At 45.9% G+C, this 22,107-nt stretch overlaps 2 protein-coding genes across 3 annotated transcripts in view; one reads left to right on the top strand and one right to left on the bottom strand.

Moving 5' to 3' along the window:
* The window catches only part of ppp4r4 (protein phosphatase 4, regulatory subunit 4), a 32,421-nt gene extending 31,242 nt beyond the window's left edge, over positions 1–1,179 (bottom strand). For both annotated transcript variants that reach the window (XM_030047548.1, XM_030047549.1), the window contains exon 1: positions 975–1,179. In XM_030047548.1, coding sequence (XP_029903408.1) covers positions 975–1,079 — 105 coding nt within the window. In that variant the 5' untranslated portion in view covers positions 1,080–1,179. The remainder of the gene's footprint in view (positions 1–974) is intronic.
* Positions 1,180–9,634: 8,455 nt separating this feature from the next.
* Positions 9,635–18,593, top strand: LOC115356548 (ankyrin repeat and SOCS box protein 2-like). Its single transcript, XM_030047762.1, has 10 exons — positions 9,635–9,790; positions 11,258–11,361; positions 11,542–11,757; positions 11,919–12,088; positions 12,759–12,914; positions 15,398–15,643; positions 15,724–15,895; positions 16,421–16,967; positions 17,384–17,537; positions 18,451–18,593. The coding sequence occupies exons 1-10, from the start codon at positions 9,635–9,637 to the stop codon at positions 18,591–18,593; spliced, it is 2,064 nt and encodes a 687-aa protein (XP_029903622.1).
* The last annotated feature ends 3,514 nt before the right edge of the window (positions 18,594–22,107 follow it).

Below are 22,107 nucleotides of genomic sequence, written 5' to 3'. Positions count from 1 at the left end.
AGGGGGTGTGTGTGTGCGTAGTCGTGACGTCGGGGCTTCTCTCGTGAAAGGAGCCCCCCCCCACCCCCCCACCCTTAGGAAAATTCACTCTGGTTTCCTGTGGTCGGCACAGTTTTACTACAGAAGTGACTGATAACATTCATTAAAACTGCTTAACATTCATATCATTTAAAAAAAAATTAAATATGAAGAACTCATTCCCACCACTCACCTCTCCGGTACTGATAATAAAAATAAAGCTAAAAATTGGAAAACTACAGTTCCACTAAATACAAGCAAATGAAAATGAGATGCATCTTGAATCAGTAACATGCCTTTTTTCTAAACGCAGTACTGCTGTGTTTTAAGGTACTTTATGGTTACTAGGATTAATTAGCAGCAAGTAATTCTGTAAGAAAATCATCCGGTGAACCAGTTTCAGTAGGTGTGTGTGTGTGTGTCTGTGTGTGTGTGTGTGTGTGTGTGTGTGTGTGTGTGTGTGTGTGTGTGTGTTGGGGGGGGTGGGGGGCTGGCTGGTTCCTCTCAGAAACGGGTTCTCTCATGGGTTCTCTGAGTCCTTAATGGGTTCTCCTCCCAGGTCCGGGTCTGGTTCCAGGCCTGGGTCCGGCCTCGGGCTCGGGTCCGGGTCCGGGTGTGACTGCAGTGGAAACCCCGCTGCTGTGCCTGCAGTGACAAACTGCGTCACGCCGGCCAGCAGCGGGTCTCCCTCGCTGCCTCTGCCCCTGCAGGCTGCACGGAGGCCGGCCGGGATGTCTCCCAGCCGCCGCCGCCTCACAGCATCTCACCGCTACCTCACCTCCCTCAGCTTCACACAATTTAAAATATTACACAGGAATTCAGACACAGCCGAGCCAGTCGCTGCCTTCATCTTAACCCACAATTACCGTGACACGGTTCCGGTACAAGCGGCGTACTTTTCAGTGTTTCCTGAATCTATTTCATTGCAGAGAAACAGCAAAACCAACATGAATTACCTTGAGGCTCCTGCGGATGGGTCTCTCGATGAAAGCGGAATCCTGCAGATCCTCCACCTGTCCAAACAGACCGGACTGATTCAGAGTCATTTTGCTGACGAACATCTGCTCGGTCCCAGCTCGTTACTGGGGGAGCGGGCAGGAGATCCCGGTCATCCTCCACGGAAACACGGACAGCTCTGGAGGCTGGGAGGGGGCGGCGAGCCGCGGCTACTACCAGCTGAACGGTTTCCAAGGCGAGCCTGGCCGCTGCGCTCCGCTCGGCTCCGCTCGGCTCCGCGGAGGAGACGTCACACCAGGCTCCGTTAGAAAGTCCCGCACGGAGAAGCTGCTGCCCCGTTTGGCAGCGAAGCCCCGAACCCGTCCGAACCCGAAGCCAGACTGCTCACGAACTGATGCGATGCGCTTCGTTTCGGCACCATCCAACACACCGAGGGGCGCTTATGTCAATAAAACATCCACCTTTTGTTTTCCCAGCAGATCAGCGTTACGGCGCGGTGGGCGGAACCCGGCCGGGGGAGCCGGTCTGGAAGTTCAGGAATAAATTCAGTGAAGAGCTGACAAAATGTGGAGCTCCACGGCGGAAGGTTCCTGTGCCGAAAGCAGCCGAACGTCCCGGGCCTCGGTGCTGGGCTCCCAGCCCCGCTCCTCACGCCGCGCCGCCGGCCGACACGCCAGGACACAGCAAGGAGGCGGACTTCTGAATGGCGTGACGTTCACGGACCAGACTGCGGGAGTTCAGACGTTAAAAACACACGGAGGCACTTCACTGACCTGTTGCTGTCAGCTGATCTGAGATCGGACTGGAGGCGAACTGAGCTAACGTTAGCTGCTGGCTAACACCCCGCACTGCAGAAACTAAACTGGTTTCCATGGCAACGGCTGGCCGTGCCGGCCTCATTCACAAACCGCACCGGCAGACTCGGTCACCGCTGATCTGAGATCTGTGATCCGCTTCATCACAGGTGTGATCGCACGGCGGCGGCGTGTCGCTGCGCCGTAACAGGTGGGTCGCTTCGTTTTGTACTCCAAAGTGTGCCGGCGGGGCGGCGGCCGGACCTTCAGCGAGTCACAGCGCCGACAAACCAAACTCCACCCGACCAGGAGAGGAAAACAAACCAACCCAAACCCTAACCCTAACCCAACCAACCCTCACACGACAAGACGCTGCGAGGCGTCGGGCGGCGCAGGGGAGTCAAACAGACGAACACAACGTTTATTCCACCTGACAGCCGAGTCATAACTCCACCAATACTTATAAATATATAAGTAAAATTAAAACCTAAAAACATCCAAATGCAATTAAAAAATAAAATGTAGGCTATGTCTATTAATTTTTGGTGAATATTAAACTGAATACAATAATAAAAAGGAGACACAATTATCAGAGGCCACAGAAAAGGAGGTTTGAATGTTTTAGATTAGAGCCATTAATGATATTTTCCACATTAACTGGAGTAGCCCAAACAACACTAAAACAAATTAAAAACAATATTTACTGAAAGCTGATTTTCAACAGTTGTCCGAGCTCTGGGAGGCCCCCACAGGTGGAGGTGTTCTCAGGGGTTCTGAGGGGTTCTCAGGTGTTCTGAGGGGTTCTGAGGTGTTGGACAAGTCAGATGTAAACAGATGTAAACAGGCTCAAAGCCCAGCAGAAAACACACACATACACACACACACACACACACACACACACACACGTCTGCACAGCTCTCAAGCAAGCCCAGCTGACTTGTGCTGTCACCATAGCAACAGACCATAACCTCCATTTTGTTGTGTAGCCAAACAGCCACAACAAACACAACACACACCTCATTAAAGAGTTTTCACTGTGACTCCTGCGGTGAGAGCTGGGTTTACTGCACTGACGTCACGCTGCTTCTGATTGGCTGTAGACAAACAGGTGGACACATGATGGACCGCCGCCTGTGATTGGCTGTCATGTGACACACCCCCCCCCACCCCCCCCCACCCCCCCCCCCCACCCCCACAGTGAGTGCAACTCTGAAACCTGAAACACCTGCGGCTTTGAACACTCTCTGCTTTACACTAAGACTGTTACACACACACACACACACACACACACACACACACACACACACACACACACACACACATGTATTCTGACCATAACACACACATTAGTGCAAATAAGGTGTTTTACTCTCCAAATGAAATGAGGCTAAATCTCAACCTCATTTTGGGTCTGGACAGACATTTTCCTCCTCCTCCTGTGTGTGTGTGTGTGTGTGTGTGTGTGTGTGTGTGTGTGTGTGTTATAAAATGACAAACTGAGTGTAAAGCAGAGAGGGTGCTCTGGCCCCTTTTAATATTTGCTATTTAACGTAACATCTATTTATTTATTGCCATTTTTTTGTGATTCAGTCAAGTCAAGCTTTATTTATAAAGCACATTTAAAAAGAACTGAGGTTGACCAAAGTGCTTCACAGAGTAAAGAATTAGCAGAATATGCTAAAATAAGATATACTAAGAACAGAATAATTTCAAGTCAAAGTTCTAGCTGCTGCGCAGCGATGGTCCGGGCCGGACGATTTTAGGCAATTCTGAGCAACAAGTGTAGAACTGGAAGATGCCATTCTAATGTGCATTTTGCATCAGCTGAGGTTTGAACTCACAATTTCTGGCATGAAGGACAACGCTCTACCTCACTGAGTTAATTAGGAAGTGACAACACAGTGATATATTTAAAACCTCTTCTAGATTATTATGGGAATTACAGCTGCAACAATAAACTAATCAAGCTAAGGCTTGAACTCACAATTTCTGAGACCAAGGACCATCTTCTAAGAAAGAAAGAAAGAAAGAAAGAAAGAAAGAAAGAAAGAAAGAGGAAGAAGAAGAAAACACAGGAATACAAGAGGGTCCTGGCAGCTTAGGCTGCCCGGCCCATAATAACAATATTTTTATTATATGACAGTGGCGGGCCGGATAAAAATGACGCACGGGCCACATGCAGCCCCTGGGCCACGGGTTGAGTAGACATTATAAGATTCACACCTTTGCTGGGAGGAAATTTTAGTAACTGGAACTCTTTGAATTTTAACTGAATACCCCTGTTATATAGTATAGTATAGTATAGTACAGTATAGTATAGTACAGTACAGCACAGCATAGTATAGTATAGTATAGTATAGTGCAGTATAGTATAGCATAGTATAGTATAGTATAGCATAGTATAGTACAGCACAGCATAGTATAGTATAGTATAGTATAGTACAGTATAGTATAGTACAGCACAGCATAGTATAGTATAGTATAGTATAGTATAGTATAGTACAGCACAGCATAGTATAGCATAGTAAAGTATAGTATAGCATAGTATAGTACAGCACAGCATAGTATAGTATAGTATAGTATAGTACAGTATAGTATAGTACAGCACAGCATAGTATAGTATAGTATAGTATAGTACAGTATAGTATAGTACAGCACAGCATAGTATAGTATAGTATAGTATAGTATAATACAGTATAGTATAGTACAGCACAGCATAGTATAGTATAGTATAGTATAGTCTAGTCTAGTCTAGTATAGTATAGTGTAGTGTAGTATAGTATAGTACAGCACAGTATAGTATAGCATAGTATAGTCTAGTCTAGTATAGTCTAGTCTAGTCTAGTGTAGTATAGTATAGTATAGTATAGTATAGTACAGCACAGCATAGTATAGTATAGTATAGTACAGCACAGCATAGTATAATATAGTATAGTATAGTACAGCACAGTATAGTATAGTACAGCACAGCATAGTATAGTACAGTATAGTATAGTACAGCACAGCATAGTATAGTATAGTATAGTATAGTACAGCACAGCATAGTATAGTATAGTATAGTATAGTACAGCACAGCATAGTATAGTATAGTATAGTATAGTCTAGTCTAGTATAGTATAATATAGTGTAGTGTGGTATAGTATAGTATAGTATAGTACAGCACAGTATAGTATAGCATAGTATAGTCTAGTATAGTATAGTCTAGTCTAGTCTAGTGTAGTATAGTATAGTATAGTACAGCACAGTATAGTATAGTACAGCACAGCATAGTATAGTATAGTATAGTATAGTACAGCACAGCATAGTATAGTATAGTATAGTATAGTACAGCACAGTATAGTATAGTATAGTATAGTATAGTATAGTACAGCACAGCATAGTATAGTATAGTATAGTACAGCACAGCATAGTATAGTATAGTATAGTCTAGTCTAGTCTAGTATAGTATAGTATAGTATAGTACAGCACAGCATAGTATAGTATAGTATAGTATAGTATAGTCTAGTATAGTATAGTGTAGTGTAGTATAGTATAGTATAGTATAGCACAGCACAGTATAGTATAGCATAGTATAGTCTAGTCTAGTATAGTCTAGTCTAGTCTAGTCTAGTGTAGTATAGTATAGTATAGTACAGCACAGTATAGTATAGTACAGCACAGCATAGTATAGTATAGTATAGTATAGTACAGCACAGCATAGTATAGTATAGTATAGTACAGCACAGTATAGTATAGTATAGTATAGTATAGTATAGTATAGTACAGCACAGTATAGTATAATATAGTATAGTATAGTACAGCACAGCATAGTATAGTATAGTATAGTATAGTCTAGTCTAGTCTAGTCTAGTATAGTATAGTATAGTACAGCACAGTATAGTATAGCATAGTATAGTCTAGTCTAGTCTAGTGTAGTATAGTATAGTATAGAACAGCACAGCATAGTATAGTATAGTATAGTACAGCACAGCATAGTATAGTATAGTATAGTATAGTACAGCACAGTATAGTATAGTACAGCACAGCATAGTATAGTACAGTATAGTATAGTATAGTATAGTACAGTATAGTATAGTATAGTATGAGCGTGAGTAACTTTCTCTCGGTCATTCAGAGGGATGTAAGGTTTAGCTTTAGCGATCAGTCTCAGTTGATAAAAGCTTGACTTAACAACAGCAGAGATTTGCTTGTCAAATTTAAAAGCTTGATCTTGAACTTTTTACCAAATCTCTTAAGCTGCACATTCATACAGTTTGGGTTTTCGCTTCCAAATTTCCACAGTAAAGTACCCATTCTGAATTTCACCATACATAAAAAATGCATAAAATTGATAGTATAGTACAGCACAGTATAGTATAGCATAGTATAGTCTAGTCTAGTATAGTCTAGTCTAGTCTAGTGTAGTATAGTATAGTATAGTATAGTATAGTACAGCACAGCATAGTATAGTATAGTATAGTATAGTATAGTACAGCACAGCATAGTATAATATAGTATAGTATAGTACAGCACAGTATAGTATAGTACAGCACAGCATAGTATAGTACAGTATAGTATAGTACAGCACAGCATAGTATAGTATAGTATAGTATAGTACAGCACAGCATAGTATAGTATAGTATAGTATAGTCTAGTCTAGTATAGTATAGTATAGTGTAGTGTGGTATAGTATAGTATAGTATAGTACAGCACAGTATAGTATAGCATAGTATAGTCTAGTATAGTATAGTCTAGTCTAGTCTAGTGTAGTATAGTATAGTATAGTACAGCACAGTATAGTATAGTACAGCACAGCATAGTATAGTATAGTATAGTATAGTACAGCACAGCATAGTATAGTATAGTATAGTATAGTACAGCACAGCATAGTATAGTATAGTATAGTACAGCACAGCATAGTATAGTATAGTATAGTCTAGTCTAGTCTAGTATAGTATAGTATAGTATAGTACAGCACAGCATAGTATAGTATAGTATAGTATAGTATAGTCTAGTATAGTATAGTGTAGTGTAGTATAGTATAGTATAGTATAGCACAGCACAGTATAGTATAGCATAGTATAGTCTAGTCTAGTATAGTCTAGTCTAGTCTAGTCTAGTGTAGTATAGTATAGTATAGTACAGCACAGTATAGTATAGTACAGCACAGCATAGTATAGTATAGTATAGTATAGTACAGCACAGCATAGTATAGTATAGTATAGTACAGCACAGTATAGTATAGTATAGTATAGTATAGTATAGTACAGCACAGTATAGTATAGTATAGTATAGTATAGTACAGCACAGCATAGTATAGTATAGTATAGTCTAGTCTAGTCTAGTCTAGTCTAGTATAGTATAGTATAGTACAGCACAGTATAGTATAGCATAGTATAGTCTAGTCTAGTCTAGTGTAGTATAGTATAGTATAGTACAGCACAGTATAGTATAGAACAGCACAGCATAGTATAGTATAGTATAGTACAGCACAGCATAGTATAGTATAGTATAGTATAGTACAGCACAGTATAGTATAGTACAGCACAGCATAGTATAGTACAGTATAGTATAGTATAGTATAGTACAGTATAGTATAGTATAGTATGAGCGTGAGTAACTTTCTCTCGGTCATTCAGAGGGATGTAAGGTTTAGCTTTAGCGATCAGTCTCAGTTGATAAAAGCTTGACTTAACAACAGCAGAGATTTGCTTGTCAAATTTAAAAGCTTGATCTTGAACTTTTTACCAAATCTCTTAAGCTGCACATTCATACAGTTTGGGTTTTCGCTTCCAAATTTCCACAGTAAAGTACCCATTCTGAATTTCACCATACATAAAAAATGCATAAAATTGACTACAAATTGAGACCATTTTGGTGTGAAGATAATCACACCAAAATGGTCTCAATTTGTAAAGTTTGCAAAATGAAGATTGGGCACAGAATGGGCACTTTACTGTACAGTAAAGTGCAGTAAAGCGCTTTACTTTACTGCACAGTAAAGTGCAGTAAAGCCCTTTACTTTACTGTACAGTAAAGTGCAGTAAAGCCCCAGGATACCCTGCTGTTTCTGTTGTTATCATTTGTCCCAGTTTGTCCTCATCTCCCTGTCTCTGTCTCTTTGTCTCTCTCTCTCTCTCCTCCCCACCCAACCGGCAAAGGTAGATGACCGCCCACCCTGAGTTTGGTTCTACCTGAGGGTTCTTCCTGAGTCTGGGTCTACCTGAGGGTTCTTCCTGAGTCTGGTTCTACCTGAGGGTTCTTCCTGAGTCTGGGTCTACCTGAGGGTTCTTCCTGAGTCTGGTTCTACCTGAGGGTTCTTCCTGAGTCTGGTTCTACCTGAGGGTTCTTCCTGAGTCTGGGTCTACCTGAGGGTTCTTCCCGTTAAAGGGGAGTTTTACCTTGCCACTGTCGTCAAGAGCTCAGGAGGGAATCTGTTGGTGTTTCTTCTCTAATTTGTAGAGTGTGGTCTTTACCTGCTCTTACCTGCTGCTTTGTTGTGATTTTATGCTATATAAATAAAGACTGTTTGATTGATTGATTGATTCATTGATTCATTGACAGTAAAGCGCCCATTCTGTGTGACATTTTACGATTTTTTCAATTTTGAAGATAATCACCCCAAAATGGTTTCAATTTGTAAACTAGTCAATTTTATGCATATTTGGTGAAATTCAGAATGGGTACTTGACTGTGGAAATAGCCATTTGGAAGTGAAAATCTGTACTGTATGAATGTGCAGCTTAAGAGATTTGGTAAAAAGTTCATGAAAATGTTGATGTTGTGACAAATAAATAGTGATTATATTTTAGGTTAATAATGAACAAATAACAAACAGTAAATGAATATAAGACACAGAAGCAAGCTACAATGGTCTAATATTAAGGAATTTCAATATTCATGCGTGGTGAAATAGCCCCATGTTTGGGATTTAAAAAAAAAAAAAAATTAAGACCTTGCATGAAGAAAAAATGTTTTATATCCCAAGAAAGAGCAAGCTTTGAACTTTAAATTAAAACAGAGATGAGATTTTTTTAAGACATTCCCATATGCAGTTATGGGCCAGTGAAAATGTGACATGAAAACCTTTTTTTTTTTTGGATTTGGAGAAGCTGCCATCCAGAAATTGATGCATATATCTGACTAAACATTAATGCTTTGAACAGTCCATGTGTGTATCTCAAAGCTCTGAAAAAATCAAGAAGCTGGGGCAAAAACATTGTTGTTGTCTGAAGGCCCAAACATGGTCGACCACAAAACCCACGTAATTTTTTTTCCATTTTTGAGGGGCTGGCATACCTACCAGTTATGATGTATGACAGATGTTTGTGTATATTCTGAGAGAGTAGGTGGAGGTGTGTTATCGTACCAAATGTCAGCTTCCTATGTGGTGTAGTTCCTGAGATACTGACACCTGAAAATGGAGGTAAAATAAGGATGCACCAAAATCGACACATACCCCCTCACTAAATTGGCTGTATCTCAGAAAGGATCCATCCAAGCAAACTAAAGTTTGACAGTGTGCCTGTTGGATAAATGAGGAACAACTGGGGAATTTTTCAGAATTTTTTGAGATCCAAGTGTGTGGGCCATTTGTTGAAATGACATGGAATGACCCTTGCAGGAACTGATTCTCCATGTTTTTACCAAAATATTTTAATAAGAAAACTTATTATGCAATTTCCATTAATTTTTGCTTTATTTCAGTAATCAGTGTGGCTGTACCAGGGCTGGTTACCATAGGTACTACAAAGTACCACAGTACAACTCTTGTTACTACAGAAAAACCACCAGAGTGAAATTTCAGATTCGTGTCCATTCTACCACATTCTAGTTCTGCGTCTGCTGCCGGCTCTGTGGGCGTGTCGGCACCCCCCGGTGGCCGCATGCGACACAACACAGCTAAAAATACTGAGGCGTGTGCAGCTGCCAGTGGATCAGCTGACAGCTGCAGAAGTAAACAACAGACCGGCCTCGTTTTGCTGAGGGCGACCTCAGGCCGCCCAGAGGTCGCCCAGAGGTCGCCCCGAGGTCGCCCCGAGGTCAGCCTCTTTCCCCTCAGATGATGTCATTTCCTGTCAGCTTCACCTAAACAAAGCTGGAGGAGTTTTGTTCCCGCAGAGCAGCTGCACACATGTAAACACGTCCCTCCACCTGCACAGGTGTGTGTGGGGCTTCTCCTCCTGAAGGTGGACAGGAAATACTGACATTTTATTTTTCAGATGTTTAGTGCATAAAGTTTTGCAGTGATTTGAGACGCTGAGCTCCTGCAGCAGCAGGCAGGGTGAAGCTGCCCCTGGATCACATGATAACATGAGATCACATCTAAACTGGGCCATCCAGCTCAGGCTGACCTGGATTATTTACACACACACACACGCACACACACACACACACACACACACACACACACACACACGCACACACACACACACACACACACACACACACACACACTCACTCAGTGCTGCTTCAGAAACACACTGTGCTCCGAGACGCTTCTGACAAAACCTAAAGAGTTTCACTGCTTCCTCGCTGCCTCCTGATTGGACGGCTCAGGTAGGACTGATCAGTGTTGGTGTGTTGACCTCTGACCTGTGACGCTCCCAGCCAATCACAGCTCACCGCTCGTTCGATGGTTTGTGTTTGTTTAGTCACAAACGTGAAACTCAGATCAGCACCAGCAGCTCGGCTGCAACGTTCAAACACCTCGAGCTCTGTCTTACGTCAGAGTCCCTAAACCCTAATCCCTAAGTTATCTGGGGATTTAGCATTTCGTAAGAGGCGTTCCCCCACAAAAGTTGCTATCTTGCACACCTGCTGTTATCCCTAAAACACCTGCGCTACCTGTTACATTATGCATAGGAGTGGTTTGGGCGTTATGCCAGTTAAACCAATCAGTGTGCCAGGTGTTGCCTTTAAGAGCTGCACAATCCCAAATCCTCAAACTGAAACCTATGATGGAGAGAGGAAGGTCGCGACTTAATGCGATCTCTGCCATTTTCTCAGGGGTTCACCTGAGGCTAAAGCAAGGTGGCTTTTTATTGGGGAGGTGGAGCTGCATGTGCACGTCCACGTGTGCACGTCCACGTGTGCACGTCCACGTGTCCGCTTTCCTTAATGTGTGTGGTCAAGATAGCAATTGTAGGGAAAGCGCATAAACACGCCCGCAGACACACCTGCAGACACACCTGCAGACACACCTCCAGACACACCTGCAGACACACCTGCAGACACACCTCCAGACACACCTGCAGACACACCTCCAGACACACCTGCAGACACACCTGCAGACTCACCTCCAGACTCACCTCCAGGCGCAAATAACGGAGTCGGCATAATGTGTAGCGGGTAGCGTGGACACAAGATACCGTTTAGGGAGAGCGGAAGCTGCTAAATGCCTAACGGGTAGCGGGGAGTGGCAACGGGTAGGGCATTGTGAAAGATAGAGCCCCTCGTGTGTCACCCACCTGGTGCTCACCTGGTGCTCACCTGGTGCTCACCTGCAGCTCACCTGGTGCTCACCTGGTGCTCACCTGCAGCTCACCTGGTGCTCACCTGCAGCTCACCTGGTGCTCACCTGCAGCTCACCTGGTGCTCACCTGGTGCTCAGGTAAACACTGAGGACAGGTTCTGCTGCAACCACCTGACCCTGGTCCGGTTCCACAGATATGGTTTCTCCATTCAAGAACCTCGTGGCGGTCCTGTCGGGTTCCGTCGCCGCAGGTCTGATGATAACGTTATCACGCTGTGATGACGTTACGGCGTGATGATGTCATGTGTTTCAGGTGTGATTCAGCATCATGGATCTGGACGACTACAGTCAGTTCAGTCACCTGTCGGAGGCGGAGCTCCTGCAGCTCGCCATCCAGCGGAGTCTGGCTGATAAAGTCAGCGTCCAAACGGGACTTCCTGTCCCTCTGGCCAATCCGCAGCCTCTGCCGGCAAGCCCCGCCCCCGCTCAGCCGCCTGTTGGTCCGCCTCGATTTTTGCATGCAGCTCTCAAAAAGTAAGTCAGTCAAACATCATCTCTCTCTCACACACACACACACACACACACACACACACACACACATATACACACACACTCACTGTGTTTCCTGGCTCTGACTCTGACATTTTGTTTGTTTGTTTGTTTGTTTGTTTGTTTGTTTGTTTGTTTCCTGTCAGAGACGTCAGCCCTCTGCAGGCGTTGATAAGAAACGGAGACGCAGAAGCTCTGATGCAGCTGGTGAGGAAGAGGAGCAGCAGCCTGACGGAGCCCAGCGACGAAGGCTGGATCGCCCTGCATGAAGCCGCGTATTACGGACAGCTGCAGTGTCTCCGCATCCTCATCAGAGGTGAGACCCTAACCCTGAGCCCTGCAGGCCACCGTCCCGGGGCGGGGGGGAGGGGTGGGGGGGGCATAAACAACTCACAAAACTGATTTTAAACTCCCTGAGGTGAACAATAACAATGACATTTAAAAAATACATGTGAGAAATTATCCAAGAGACAGAATAATAAAAAACAAAAGCCGTGAAAGAAAGAAAGGTTCGGCCGCTCGGCCCTCTGCTGTGACTGTCAGGCAGCAGCAGCTCCAAACAGAACCGTTCTCCTCACAGAACAGAACCAGGAGAACCAGGTGAGCCTCTGACCTCCACTGCAGCGTGAGCTGCAACACCACCAGCAGCCACCGGGGGCAGCACCTCCACAGCTGTGCACCCTCTCTGATTTTAACAGATTCAAACAGTATATTTAATATTTTATACTCAGCATGTGTTAGCATGGGTTAACATGTGTTACCTTACATACATGTTCCCTCTGCCATGTGCTGTGTGTTGATGCTTCATGTGTGATGAGGGCCTCTTTCCATGTTGAACACGATGTGAGCTGAATGGACTGTAGGCGCTCTTTATGTCTTCAGATGATGGGTGATCTTTGACCTGTGTGACGGTTTCAGGCGAGTGTGAGGAAAGAGGCCTTCCAAGTGTTTCTGGGAGTGTGAGCAGCGATGTGGTTTCTCCTCAGCTCAGCCTGACCAGGTGAACAGGTGTGACCTGAGGGGTCAGAGCGCCCTGCTGCTGGCCGCCGCCCGCCAAAACACTTCCTGTGTGGAGTGTCTTCTGGAGCGAGGAGCCGACCCCAACATCGCCGACAAGGAGGGAGACACGCCGCTGTTCAAAGGCACGAACACACACACACACACACACACACACACACACACCAGACCATGCCTATCAACCATCCCGATTTCCCGGGAAACTCCGGTATTTTACCCATCCATCCCGCTGTCTTCCCGTTTAGATGATTTTCCCGTAAATCTCCCGCATTTCCCCTCCAGCCCGGCAGGTGGCAGTACAGCGCGGCACCGCCCCAACATAGTCGCGAGAACGTTCTGCTTTCCACAGCCAATCATCAGCTGTGTGGTTTCTGAATGTTGAGCAGAGCATTATGAGGCGGCTGCTTCAAACACAAACTCACAGTTTGAGCTGTGGAATCTTTGGTTCCTGCAGGATCTGATAAACGGTTTGTTGACGTGGAAAATGAGACCGGGACAAACTTTCAGGAGTTTTAAACAGCGGCGGCAGGTGGCTCCACGATCAGCTGACCTCAGGCTTTTAGGAAAAAATGTCAGTTTAAGGAGCCAGAGAGCTGCTTTATGCTTCACAGGATAAGCTGGTTGTGCGACAGGGTTGGTGTGACTTGGTATGGTATCGATGCTCATTGCCATGGCAACAGTCATGCCTGAACAGAGTGCAGTTTTTAAAGTCTTGCAGTTCAGATTTACCGAACACTGCGACTCGGGTTGCAGTGTTCATATCGACTGTAGAATCCGTTTTTTCCGCAGAGGCGGAACTGCTTGGGGGAGGGTCCCATCGCCATGGTAACAGCTGTAATATCCAGTGATGTAACCAAGTCATCAATAATAATTCTGGAAATCAAACTGTGGCTCTTGTATTTTAATCAAAAAACAAACACACATCATCTGGTGGGTTGGAAACTTGATTTGTCAAATTTGTTGACGAATACGAGCTGACATCTGGCAGCAGGGGCGGAGCAGCGAATTTGAAAGTGTGGAGGATCCACAGGATCCAGGGTTGGGACATGAGCACCGTAACCTCCTACCTGACGTCTGTTCCAGTCTCCACAGCATGCCAAATCAAAATGAATGTCGTGCAATACTACTACTAATTATAATGATGATGATGATGATGACGATAATAATAATAATAATAACAAAAAATTATTGTTGTTATTGTTATTATTATTATAGACATATCTTATAATATACTATATTCACCAGCATTCACATACTATAGTCAATGACTTTCACAAAATTATAAACAGTAAGACTTTAATTGTCTTTTTTCCTTGGATGGTTGAAATTGACAAGCTTCCATTTGCTTCAGGTAAATTTGTTTGCCACCTGCTGTTAACAGTTAACTTTGTGTTCAAGTCTGATGTCAGGTGATATAAGTTATCACAGAAGACAAAGTTACAAAAAAATCAACATTACCAACTAGTTAGCCTAAATAGCCGTTCTCTATCGTGTACTAGATCTAGTCTCTCCAGTCAGAGAACCTGGGTTCCATATGGAACCATCCGTTTCATATCTCTGTTGTTACTGTTGCCTAGCAACCATCGTAAACAAGGAAGGACTGCTGCTGGAAACAGCTGTAAACACTGATGAAGAGCCGCCAAACATTGCATTTGTGAACTTTGTTGTTTTTCAGCGGTGACTAACGTTACCTCAGGAAAAAGTGGGGGGATGAAATCATGTTTCTGTGAAAGTGCGGGTGTCGCAACACCTGCATCCCCCGCGGCTGCGACGCCCATGCCTGGCAGGGAGACACAGCAGCCTCAGATATTTTGTATCTGTGTTCAGATCACCTGTCGATACCATCCATTGCTAATCACTTTACAAACTCGTTTGTCACAATGAAACTGTCAATAAAGTTATTCAGTTCCCCAAACAGGACATATTGGCAGCTTCCCAACACACTGCCAGTTCTACTCAATTCTATTTCTATGAACAACATATGGCGCTTTTCCACTAGTATCGACTCAGCTCGACTGCACTCGGTTTGAGAGCTTTTCCATCACGTGGTAGTTCCTGGTACCAGGTACCATTTTAGGACCTGCTCAGCCGGGGCTCCAAGCGAGCTGAGTCGAGCTGAGTCGAGCCGAAATGTGAAGTAAACCTCGTGCAGGCCACTGATGGGACAGGGAGTGACGACACATGAGGGCGACTCCTTCACGAAAACCAAACCCGACATTTAAAAAAAACAAAACAAAACAAACAGCAGCAGCGACCGTGAGCATTGATCATCACTGAAGTTGGCAAAGTCAGGAAATGGCGAGCAAACCGGCACCGCGGTCAAATGAAGAGGTGGAGACTTTTCTGAGCTCGGTGGCCCAAAGAATCCAGAGGGAGCTGGACGGTGCGCAGCGTTGCTATGACGACTCCACCCACAGTGAGGTGGGACTCAATTATAATGGAAAACCACCGAAACCGAGGCGAGGCGAGTAGGTACTCGTGGAAAAGCGCCAATAGAAAAGCTGCTTCACGCTTCCGGTCTGTCCGCTGTCCGTGTCATCAGTGGCGACGATGATGTCATGCCGCTGAGGTGCAGGTGATGTCAGCTGACTTCCTGTGGGTGTTTCAGCGTGTGACAGGTCAGACGAGCGTGGCGTGGAGCTCCTGCTGAGGTTCGGCGCTTCGGTCAACAGATCGTGCAGTCAGCGAGCGACGGCGCTGCACGAAGCCGCCAGACACGGCCAGGTGAAGGTGTGCGGCATGTTGCTGCAGGCCGGAGCCGACCTGAGCGCCACCAACATCTACGGCATCCGGCCGCTCTTCACCGCCGCGCAGACCGGCGGCGTTGACATTCTCAACTTCCTCATTAGAAAAGGTGAGTTCTGCTCAGGTTGCGGCAGAGGAGGCGGGGCCTCGGCCTCAGCGGGAGTTTCTAAACGCTCTCTCGTGTTTCAGGCGCAGACGTGAACGGGCAGGCGGCGGACGGAGCCACGCCGCTGTACGAGGCCTCTAAGAACGGCCATGTTTCCGCCGTGGAGACGCTGCTGTCGCACAAAGCCGACGCAAACCGAGCCAGCAAGGCCGGCCTGCTGCCGCTTCACATCGCCGCCCAGAAAGGACGCACACGGTGGGAGCGCACCCGGCGGCGGTGACGTCACTCTGCTGACCTGCTGCACCTGCATGTGCTGACGTGCGCTACCTACTTAGCTTAGCATTAGCTTAGCACTACCGAGCTTAGGGTTAGCCTAGCAATATCTTGCTTAGGATTAATCTAGCACTAGCTATCTTAGCATTAACCTAGCACTATCTAGTTTAATCTAGTTTAGCATTAGCTTAGCACTACCTTGCTTAGCATTAACCTAGCAATAGCTAGCTTAGTATTATTGTTGCACTCCCAATCTTAGCATTATCTTAGCAATACCTAGCTTAGCCTTAGCTGAGCACTACTTAGCTTATTATTAAGTTAGCACTAGGAAGCGTAGCATCACAGTAGCGAACAGTGATGTTAAGGTGCTGAGACAGAAAGCTAACGTGTAACAGGTTCAAACTGTGCTTTAACATTTTTAACGTGTTGAACATTTTTCATGTGTTTTAAGGACAAAGTCTTTGCACATCAGATGTTTATTTTCACCATGTGTGCTGTTGTTCGCAGCATCGTGTCCGCGCTGCTTCCTGTCACCAGTCAGGTGCGAGTGCGGCGCAGTGGCGTCAGCCCCCTGCACCTCGCGGCCGAGAGGAACCGGGACGACATCCTGGAGCTGCTGATCGAGGCGAGTTACGACGTCAACGCCCAGCTGTCGGAGGAGCGCTCCAAGATGTACGAGGACCGCCGCAGCACGGCGCTCTACTTCTCTGTTTACAACAGGAACCTGGAGGCCACAGAGATGCTGCTGGAGGCCGGCGCCGACGCCAACCTGGACTTCTTCAACCCGCTGCTGGTGGCGGTGAGGCGTGGCTCTATGGAGATGGTGACGCTGCTGCTGAGGTTTGGCGCAGACGTGAACGCCCAGATCTCCACCCGGCCCTCGTCCTTCCCCTCGGCGCTGCTGCTCAGTCTGGACCAGCTGCCCATGATGAAGCTGCTGCTGGACCACGGCTGCGACGCCGCTTCCTGTTTCCGCTGCGTGTACGGAAACCGCCCGCATGGTGACACCGCACCACCGCACCGCGGCGACGGGCCGCCTCAACGCTGCGTCCAGGTCAGTCCACAGGGCTCATCGAGCTGCTATATCATGTAACAAATTATTATTATAAACATTTAAATCAAAATATATCTGTTAAACTGTTATTGTCCAGCTGGTGGGCGGGGTCTAAGGATCGCCATGTCCATCCGTCTGTCTAACACATCACTTCAAGCCAACGTGTCTTGGAATTAGGAAAGCAGATCCCTTCCCAGGTGACCTTTCCTCTAACGCCACCCTCAGGACAAAATGTGCAGCGTTTCTTTCTCCCAGGCCTGCAGCGAGGCCGCAGCCAAGAGCCAATTCCGGTTATTTGATGAATCAAACTTATCGCTGATTAATTTCCTGTCAGTTACCTTCAGCAGGACGTCCTGCATGACTCTGCATCAGGAGCTGATCACAGAGCAGCAGGTGTGTTTTCTGTCCCGCTGCAGTTCTGCGAGGCGATCTCCGGCCCCTCGGCCTCCCGCCGGGCCGGTCCCGTCATCTCGGTGCTGCTGGACTACGTCGGCCACGTCCGCCTCTGCTGCCGCCTGCTGGAGCACCTGGACAGCTACAGCGCCTGGGCCGACGTCCGCAGGAAGGCAGGTGAGGAGGAAACCACGGGGGACGAGCCGTGACTCCAAAACATAATAATCTGTAATCTGTTAAAGACATAACACAGAGTGAAACAAACAAAAAACAAAAACTACATCAGGAACAACATGAAAGGCAAAATAAAGAGCTAGAGTGAAGATGGAGCGAGACTCAGGTGTGTGTCAGGTGTGTGTGTGTGTGTGTGTCAGGTCTGCCAGGTGTGTGTCAGGTCTGACAGGTGTGTGTCAGGTCTGCCAGGTGTGTGTCAGGTGTGTGTGTGTGTGTGTCAGGTCTGACAGGTGTGTGTCAGGTGTGTGTCAGGTCTGACAGGTGTGTGTGAGGTGTGTCAGGTCTGCCAGGTGTGTGTGGGGTGTGTGTGTGTGTGTGTATGTGTGTGTCAGGTCTGCCAGGTGTGTGTGTGTGTGTCAGGTGTGTGTGTGTGTGTCAGGTCTGACAGGTGTGTGTGAGGTGTGTCAGGTCTGCCAGGTGTGTGTGGGGTGTGTGTGTGTGTGTGTGTGTATGTGTGTGTCAGGTCTGACAGGTGTGTGTCAGGTTTGCCAGGTGTGTGTCAGGTCTGACAGGTGTGTGTCAGGTGTGTGTGTGTGTGTGTGTGTGTCAGGTCTTCCAGGTGTGTGTCAGGTCTTCCAGGTGTGTGTCAGGTCTTCCAGGTGTGTGTCAGGTCTGCCAGGTGTGTGTCAGGTGTGTGTGTGTGTGTGTGTCAGGTCTTCCAGGTGTGTGTCAGGTGTGTGTGTGTGTGTGTGTGTGTGTGTGTGTGTGTGTGTGTGTGTTTGTGTGTCAGGTCTTCCAGGTGTGTGTCAGGTCTTCCAGGTGTGTGTCAGGTCTTCCAGGTGTGTGTCAGGTGTGTGTGAGGCAGGTTCAGGTGTGTCAGATGGCTGACCTGGTCTCCTCTCTGTGTCTTCCTCAGCTCCTCCTCGTCCTCTGCTGCAGCTCTGCAGGCTGCACATCCGCCAGCAGCTCGGCGTCGGCAGACTCAAACACCTGCGTCACCTGCCGCTGCCTCCCAGAATGCTCAGCTTCCTCTGCTACGACCCTCCCTGCCACCTTTAACACACACTGCTTCACCTGCCATTAAGTATTATTTCTGTTATATTATCATAGAGGAGTCACATCCTGCAGCAGTCAGACCAGAATCTGTGTGTGCACCTGCAGGGGGCGCTGCAGAGGCTGAGCAGAGTGTCGGCTCTGTAGATGATAATCCTGCTCCTCCTGCAGGGGGCGCTGCAGAGGCCGAGCAGAGTGTCGGCTCTGTAGATGATAATCCTGCTCCTCCTGCAGGGGGCGCTGCAGAGGCTGAGCAGAGTGTCGGCTCTGTAGATGATAATCCTGCTCCTCCTGCAGGGGGCGCTGCAGAGGCTGAGCAGAGTGTCGGCTCTGTAGATGATAATCTGCTCCTCCGCTGCTTCAGAAGCTCCACATTTCTCTGAGCTCAGAGGAAGGAAATGTGGAACATTTAGGAAGCAGATGATTGGTTCTCCTGTGGTTCTGCAGCCAGTCAGCAGCACAGAGCCTCAATGCCAGTGCTAATCTGCTCACACTCACAGCATTTTACAGCCATGGATTATAATCTCAGTTTATAATCCTGTGTGCAGCAGAAATATGGACAGGAACAGTCCAGTTACTGATCAATATCTGGATCAATGGACTGATCACTTTAGAGCATTGAGCCCCACTGACCCACACAGATTCTGCTCTGTTTAGCTCAGTGCTGCCCCCGCTGGACACAACACTGACCTGCAGGCTGTTTAGCTCAGTGCTGCCCCCGCTGGACACAACACTGACCTGCAGGCTGTTTAGCTCAGTGCTGCCCCCGCTGGACACAACACTGACCTGCAGGCTGTTTAGCTCAGTGCTGCCCCCGCTGGACACAACACTGACCTGCAGGCTGTTTAGCTCAGTGCTGCCCCCGCTGGACACAACACTGACCTGCAGGCTGTTTAGCTCAGTGCTGCCCCCGCTGGACACAACACTGACCTGCAGGCTGTTTTGTGTTTTGGTCAGACTGAGGCAATAAACTAATGTTTCTTTATTAAAATACACACAGTTAAATAGTTGTTGTGGTGCCCCCTTTAGGCCAGCTGGAGCATGACTTGCCAAAGTTTATTAAACTGTAAGAGGAGAAAAAGAATAAAGCTAAAGGTCAAACAGCAGGCTGGCTCTGATGTCCTCCTGTGGAAACAGCTGAGCTTTGTGAAAATAAACATTTTTCACTTTAAGAGCTTTTAAATGTGTGACTATGTGTGTGTGTGTGTGTGTGTGTGTGTGTGTGTGTTGGGGAGGTGTAGCTCAGTTAGGTGCTTGAGTTTCAGCCGACCTTTGACCTCTTCATGTAACAGTGTGACATAACATGACTTTTTAAAGCCTCATCACGAAGAAAAAAAGTTTCAGTCCAGGTTTCATTTAATTTATTTTTATTTACATTTTAGGAATCTATTTTTTTTTAAATTAAAAAACATCTTTTGTCTCCACCCTAAGCAGCACAGGTGGTCCTGATGTGTGTTCATTTAGTCTGTCACTTAATTAGTGAGTTAGTTAATTAATTAGTCAGTTTATTAGTTAGTTAGTTAATTAGTCAGTCAGCCCTTCCTCACTCTCGCTGTGAATCCTGGGACATCCTCTTCATCTAACATAACTATGCATATTTTTATTCAGGTTTTGTTTTTGTTTTTTTTTTTGTTTTTTTTAATTTAAAGGACAACATACATTAATCAACACTTCTGTAAATGTACCAGTGTTAGCCAGCTGGCTGAGTTTCAACCACAGCCACCCCCATCCTAAGAAAAAAAATCAAATTTTAAATATAAAACCTACCAAAAAAAAAAAAAATCAATAAAATACAACTTTTCTAAAAGTTTTCTAAATTTTACAATTTAGAAAACTCCACGATATATTAATTGCATGCAAATTAAATATTAATATAAAATCCATTACAGTGCAAAAAAGGAAAAGAAAAGAAAAACAAAATTTGTTAAATAATGCAATAAGAAGAATCTGATCAAAATATAATAAATGCATAAGGCATGTACAAATATAAATATGACAGAGTCATGTTGAAATATATTATAAGTATGACAGAGTCATGTTGAAATATAAATATAGCCGAGCTCCAGCAGGCAGAGGACGTGTCTCCTGTCACCTGTCCACAGTTCTCATGTGTCTCCATGACCTTCATCATTTCTGCAGCCTCGTCTTCATCAGGTTTGGAGTCAACAGATGATGTCACTGCTTAGCTCCGCCCCCCCGGGTCAAGGAAACCCTGACAGACTGTCGAGGAAGGAGCGAGGGGGGAGAGGGGGGCTGACCAACTGCTGCCATGTGCACAAATACATTATAAACAGACAGAGAGAGAGACAGAGAGAGAGAGACCTTCAGAGACAGACAGAGAGAGAGACAGACCTGCAGACAGACAGACAGACAGACCTGCAGACAGACAGACAGACCTGCAGACAGACAGACAGGGAGAGGGAGACGGGTCCAGCTGAGGGAGCCGGTGGATTCTCAGGAGCGTCTGGAGGTGAGTTGGCTTCCTGCTCGGCGCTTCGCCTGCAGCTCCTCGCTGTTTGATTCTCTGACTTCCTGTCGGTCCTCAGGTCAAACCCACAGAACTTTATTGACAAACAGGAGCTGATGTGTCTAAAATGCTGCACATGACATGGAGATCTTTTCTATTTGATATGATTCTGCAGCCATAAAACAGCAGCATCTTGCCTTTGAATATTTCACTGTGTGTGTGTGTGTGTGTGTGTGTGTGTGTGTGTGTGTGTGTGTGTGTGTGTGTGCTGTACAGAAACATGGAGAATCAGGTATTAAAGGGTTAAACTCTGCAGCTGCAGGTTCCTGCTCGATGTGACTTAGTTTGCTGCCCCAGCTGCTGCTTCTTCTTCATCCTCCTCCTCCTCACAGGCAGCTCACCAGGCAGAGCAGCTCTCTCTAATGAGGCCTGAGGAAAGTAAAATTATAGATGTCAAATTAAAGTAATAAAAACAATAAAAGCAGTGGAGTTTTGTTACTGTATTTTTAATACCAAACAAAATAGGCGGTAGCCGTGGTAACAGCAACAATAATAATCATCATGAGGATAATAATAGTAATAATAGTAATAATAAAAGTGATAAGACTGACAGTCTGGTTCTGTCAGTTTGACCTCATTCACATAAGAGTCTGACCTGGCAAATCTATTTATACACCTGCAGTGCATGCTGGGAGATACGAGTGAGTGTTGTGTGACAGGACCCTCTGCTGTCAGTGGCTTAAAGGTCAAAGGTCAGTTCTGTAAGAGCGGCTGAATCAGCAGGTTGAAAGCACTTTGCTGTTTCCTCTCATCTCATTAGCAGATCATTTTCTCATAACTGAGTTTTTTTATCCTGATCTCCTCCTGAGCAGCTCCGCCTGCTTCGCTTCGGCTGTTTTCCTTCACAAAGACGACCGACGACTTTTCCGCCTCATTTTTTCTGTATTTCTTGTAAACGTGCGGCCACTTTCACGCTCTTTAATCTCTGCTGCTTTTGTGCTGCAGGTTCGACCGGCAGACCACAGATCAGCTGCTGCTTCTGTCAGATCCGTC

Source organism: Myripristis murdjan, chromosome 24, assembly GCF_902150065.1.
Source record: "Myripristis murdjan chromosome 24, fMyrMur1.1, whole genome shotgun sequence".
Taxonomy (NCBI): Eukaryota; Metazoa; Chordata; class Actinopteri; order Holocentriformes; family Holocentridae; genus Myripristis; species Myripristis murdjan.
The sequence above is the reverse complement of the archived record's forward strand: the minus strand, read 5'-3'. Positions and strand labels throughout refer to the sequence as shown.